This window comes from Penaeus chinensis, chromosome 26, assembly GCF_019202785.1.
Source record: "Penaeus chinensis breed Huanghai No. 1 chromosome 26, ASM1920278v2, whole genome shotgun sequence".
Taxonomy (NCBI): Eukaryota; Metazoa; Arthropoda; class Malacostraca; order Decapoda; family Penaeidae; genus Penaeus; species Penaeus chinensis.
The window spans coordinates 6,512,114-6,518,297 of NC_061844.1; the positions used below are offsets into that span (position 1 = coordinate 6,512,114).

Consider the following 6,184-nt stretch of genomic DNA (forward strand, 5'->3'; position numbering starts at 1 on the left):
ACTTCAAATTACTTCAGTATTGCTTTGACTACAGAGGGTGAAGGTAGGCACTCCACTCAGCGAAATCCTGACACACTGGTAAATTAACATACTGAGCAGAGAGAGAGGAAGGAAAAGAAAGAAAGGGGAAGGGAGAGGAGAGAAATTTATCTTGCACAAACCTGTGTGATGAATATTTTGGGGATAGAGAAGGGGGGGGGGGGATGCATGGGAGGGGGGCAAAGTAAAGATTCGTGTTATGCCTTGGTTGGGAGTCGGTTTTGAATTGTTTGTTCATTATCCTCTTTTATTAGTTTCTTTTATTTTAAAATCTTATTTTCCATGATTTTTTGTTCACCTTTTAACACATTTACAGCTTTGAATATATATTTGATAACTATACCCCCCCCCCCAACACACATATATATACACACACACACACACCTTTCCCTAACTCATCAACTGCCCTTGAGTCCAAATATAAGTGAATAACAGTCCTAGTATTTCTAAAAAGAGACAAACGATTCTAAACCACTCCAGTGTTTAAAAGGAGAAAGTTATCACATTTAAATATGAAGCCACTATGTAATATACGTATTTTGTCTTAAAATATATTCGATAGTGAGCAATAAGTAGGCACGATCTCAGTGTACTTATCTAGACATGGTCCGTTTTAAGGTAGACTGAAATAGTACTATACTAAATGATATTCGCAAATAGTGGTTGGCTAGTAAATGGGTGTCTATCAGTGATGTCCTAAGTGATGTACCTCTAGCAATATGATAAAACATCTTTATCGTTTATATGTATGTGGTACTCATATTTGCCTTACTTTCTTGATAACCTAGTGATAATTTTGTTCCCATTATATGAGCTGCCTTCGAAAAAACGCTCTATGCCATTATTATTATTATTTTTTTTTTTCGTAACTGGGATTTTGACACAACGATGATATCTTCGACGCAGAAAGTCTTGCCTTGACCTGCCACATTGAAATAGCCTCTGCAATCTTGCCCTAACATTGACCTTTACGATTTCCGTCTACAGCAGATAGTGCAAGAGTTTCACACACATTCCTTTCTAAGTTTGTATTTGTATCAAACACACGAAGAACCAAGAGAGGGTGGCAGAGCTGAGACGGTCGAGAGAGGCGGAGCGCGAGGCAGAAGGCGAGGCAGGAGGGAACTGAGCGGACGTACGTACGTTCTAGTCGATTCGTATTAATCTGTTTATGGTAAGTGTACTCATATATGTATATGTATATGTATATATATACATATATTAATCTGTTTTATGGTAAATGTACTATATATATGATATATATATATATATATGATACATGACATATATGATATATAATATATATATATATATATATATATATATATATATGATACATGACATATATGATATATAATATATATATATATATATATATCAATAGTGCGTTAATATTCACGATCTTTGTTGATCGGTATTTACATTAGGTTTCGTAATGAAAGAGTATAAATGTTCTCTCTTCATTAACAGCTCTAGTTTAGAGTTTAATTAATTTATTAAAGTAAATGCTGACTCTTATTATGATTTCTTGTATTTGCGATGTACAGTTCGAATTATATTGATCAGATTATTTATTTGCAGATTTCCCGTATTTTTATATATTCATTTTTTTTTTTTAATGATTTACCTATTTATCTGATATGACCTTTGACGTCTAGCACATCCATTTTGCTTTGTAACCATTAACCATTAACGTTACCTATTTATTTATTATTATGTGCTCAGTGATCTAGTGTTTGGGCGTGAATTTTATCTTATACACAGGTGGCGGTAAGCTATAGGATCTGTAGGCCGAGGCTATGTATCAATCGATGTATGGGCTCACCTTACTATTATTGTCGACGTCATCGTAATCGTCATTATCATCACCATCGTCATCATCAAAATCATCATCGTCATTATCATCACCATCGTCATGAACAAAATTATCATCGTTATCACCATCATCGTTATAATGTCCTAATGCTTAGTGTAAGTGAGAGGGAACACAAAACATGACATCATAGGCCTACCTCATACTCTAACAATATATCTATGTAATATATCTAAAAGCAATCGGTAACTGAATACAAGGATAATGGAAATAATCGATAAAAATAATCGGGCGTGACGATTCAGAATCGTTTAATGAAAACCACCATTCCTCTCCTTGTAATTATAACCAGTAAACGTAACTCATAAGAAGAGGGAATTGTTGCTCGTGAGCGTATGACTTGCAAAATAAATAAAAAATGTAATTGTAACTGATAACACATACATAACTAACGAATAAAAGGAAAATTGAATAATAAACATAACTAGCCAAAACGGAAAGAATTTAATTATATATATACATATATTGTGCACACACACATACACACACACACACACACACACACACACACGCACATATATATATATATATATATATATATATATATATATATATATATATATATATATATATATATCATGAAAAGGAAAACTTTATTTCGGAGATGGAAAGGAAAACTGATTTAATAAAGAATATCAAAATAACAAAAATAATAGACAAATATACATAATAGTAAATGATTACAATAAATTAAATGCCGAGATGACAGACACGACGAAATTATGGGTGGTTGGTGGTTTACATATTAAACAGGGTGGCTGTAGTGGTAGGATTGTTTAGTGGTTTCCCTTGTTAAGTGACAATTATCAAGTCAAATCTGTTATAACGGGAGGTCAAGATATTGAAATCAGTAGTGTATAAAGGGTGATTGTGAAGGTGAGAGAGCTCTGTTTTCGTATGGCTGAGTATGGTTTACTCAGCTGTAGGCCTGTTGTGGTTGAGTTGCCTTTGTGTTCAAGAATGCGGTGAAAAAACCATCGTGAGGTTGATCCTAGTATCTAGCCTGACAGTTAAGTCATATGAATAGGTAAACCCACATTCATAGTTCAAGGTTGCACTTTTCATTCTTCTTTAGAATTACGAATAGTCTTGGCATTGTAAAATACGAAATTAAAATAAATTTGAGAATAGCAATGTTTGAGAACTTCGCTTAATCATTTTCTAGATTAAGACTATAAACTTTATGTATATACATATACATACATACGGTGGCATAGCTGCGGGAGGAGCCATTAAACAATACCTGACATAAAATAAATACATATATATGAATAAAACACACGTAGAAGGCCTTTTTGTAGCATCCAGAAACCCAGAACACTGTTACATTATTTCATGCTATATCCTGGTCACAACAAAACACGATATCAACAAACTTTGTACTGATAGACAAAGATTTGAGAAAAGGAAAAGTTATTTTTTCTTAATTTCACGTAAATTAGTCAATACAAAATCATTAAAGTGCTTAGTATGCAGGTATAATTTTTGATTACAAACAAAACGCTGTAGAAGTTCCAAACAAGATAGAAAAAATACTATTCTGCAACTTGTATTGTTTATACACACACTCTTCGCTTCACAAGGCTGTGGAAACTCTTAAATGTATTTCTCAGATTCAGTAAAAAAAAAAAATCTTATTGTTCTCCATATGAGGTATGGAAGTTGCACAAGGTTTTATCCTATCCACCGCAACAACTGGATAATGCGTATGACCATGGATATTTCTTGTCTTATTGATTGAATTATGTCAATAAATCAACATACACAGCCTTCTCTCTGATACCTTAGAGTTGTTAGGTTATATACATAATGATTTTGAAGACATCAGAGGCCACACCACGTCATATGACTCGGACACTTTAGAAATTCTTACCATATCGTTCCAGTGTCCGTCTGACTTCCAATTTTACCCATATCGAGTATTTGATGTAGTCTACTGCTAAAAAAGTCAAACATTTTATGCACGTTTATAGTTTTTTTTCATCCATATCTGAGACTACGTGAAATATATCTGAAAAATGTCGCGCTCTCATAGACTGGCCGGGATGTATCACATTGTATTAAGGTAGAGGCATACACATTGATGCAAACCGAAAAGATGTTTCGACAGGTTCCAATAATGACTAGAGATGGATTATCTTGACACGAGACTGTTATATCCAACAAAAAGGGAATGTTATTTCATGGTTAAATATAATTGAATTGAATTTCATTTATTTTGTCTTTTTTCAGGAGGAAAAAAATAATTCATCTTGAAATAAGCAAATAGTTATCTTTATTGTGCAATGGTTATTTTCTTATCAAACCTAAAATATCGAAGGCTCCTCAAGTATCCTAGATTTGCTTTGCGCCTACATTATATATAAATAAATATATAAATATATATAATGTATATATATTTGTTCATATATATAATATATACACTATGTGTGCGCGAGCGTGTGAACGTTGGGGGGGGGGGGGGGGGGGAGATAATCAGATATCAATTTAAGCTTTATTGACGCTGAAGGGGAAAATGCAAAGATGTCTTGTCTAATATCTATGTCTAATATTAATGTCATATATAGTGACTAAACAAATGAAAATCAGGCAACAGCGAAAAAAATCCTCTAATACAAAGTAAATGCTGTGCAAGTTAAATTTTGTTTTACTTCCTCTCTGTTCATATTCCATAACGGCAAAGTACTTGTTATAAATTTTGACAGCCACACAAAGAGATCACAGCCGGCCGATGGCCATTTCCTGCATAAAATTATATATTAAGTAGGATTTTGCAAGCACACATAGACACACACATTCAGACATAACCCTTTCGCTGAAACTATGACGATAGGGAAGCTCATACATGAAAATATCACACATACACACACACACACACACACACACACACACACACACACACACACACACACACACACACACAAACACAGGCATGCCATTCTAACGGGATTACACACAAACATCACATATCCTTTCACTGTCCTTAACCCACCCCAACAGCATGCACTGAAGCACAAATCAAGAAAGTCAATAAAAAATAAATACCAAACTTACAAAGCAAATAAATAAATATACAGATCAATAAAAAACTGAGCCTGAAAATTGCAACAATCTAAAAATAACACCACAAGCGAATGGCGCCCCCCACCCCCCCATATACGCTGAATCTGTCATGGTGAATGGATGATTCGCCGAGTATTAGTGTGAATGTCAGTGTGTGTTTGACTGTTCTCTGCTCAAGGACTCGGCTTTGTATAACTCAAATGACTTGGTCCTTGATCAACAAGAGTATATCGATGAATGTAGAAAAAAGGGAGAAGTGAGAATAAGTTCCCAGCAAACATATACGAAATTATATACAAATCACACACAGACACAAACACAAACACAAACACAAACTCAAACACAAACACACACACACACACACACACACACACACACACACACACACACACACACACACACACACACACACACACACACACGTGCGCGCGCGCCTTTTTCTGTGCCTCCCCCGTCTCTCTTTCACTCTCTCTCTCTCTGTCTCTCTCTCTCTCTCTCTCTCTCTCTCTCTCTCTCTCTCTCTCTCTCTCTCTCTCTCTCCTCCCTCCCTCCCTCCCTCTCTCTCTCTCTCTCTCTCTCTCTCTCTCTCTCTCTCTCTCTCTCTCTCTCTCTCTCTCTCTCTCTCTCTCTCTCACTCTCCTTGCGTGTGCGTTTATATCGATGCATGTATGTATGTAAATAATCACAGTTATTTCCTGCGTGTTTACATTCCCCTCCGATTCCAAACCGAACCAAACAGGAAACATTATTTTCACCAACAGCCGCACAAAGAAAATGATACGCTTATCGTTCCCTTGACGTCATCGATGTTATTGAGTCAGCTTCCGTTTTTTATGCAATTTTCTGTTTAGAATGTTGTTTACGGTTTGCGCAGGGGACCCCCCTGCGCAAACCGTAAACAATATTTGTGTGCGTGTGCGTGTGCGTGTGCGTGTGCGTGTTTGTTCGTGTGTAGGGGCAAACTACATCAGGTCCGGATGCAAAAACTGCACATTAGGGCCTCAGATCGAAAATGAAGAAAGGGCCTTGGCCATGACGAGGCGACGCGTCACGAGGCAACAACGAGCGAACGAGGTGATCCCGGCCAGCCCTTGTCGTTAGGAAGCCACTCGGTCATGGCGCTGGGCGGGGCCGCCCGCGACAGCGAGACAGCGTAATATGTGGGATTTGTACTTTTTGTATGTGTATATACATGCGTGTACACACACA

The 6,184-nt window shown here is 36.3% G+C and overlaps 1 protein-coding gene across 1 annotated transcript in view; it reads left to right on the forward strand.

Moving 5' to 3' along the window:
• Positions 1-1,096: 1,096 nt before the first annotated feature.
• Positions 1,097-6,184, forward strand: part of LOC125039151 (cholinesterase 1-like) — a 21,367-nt gene continuing 16,279 nt past the window's right edge. Inside the window, exon 1 of the mRNA XM_047632910.1 lies at positions 1,097-1,213. Coding sequence (XP_047488866.1) covers positions 1,211-1,213 — 3 coding nt within the window. The 5' untranslated portion in view covers positions 1,097-1,210. The remainder of the gene's footprint in view (positions 1,214-6,184) is intronic.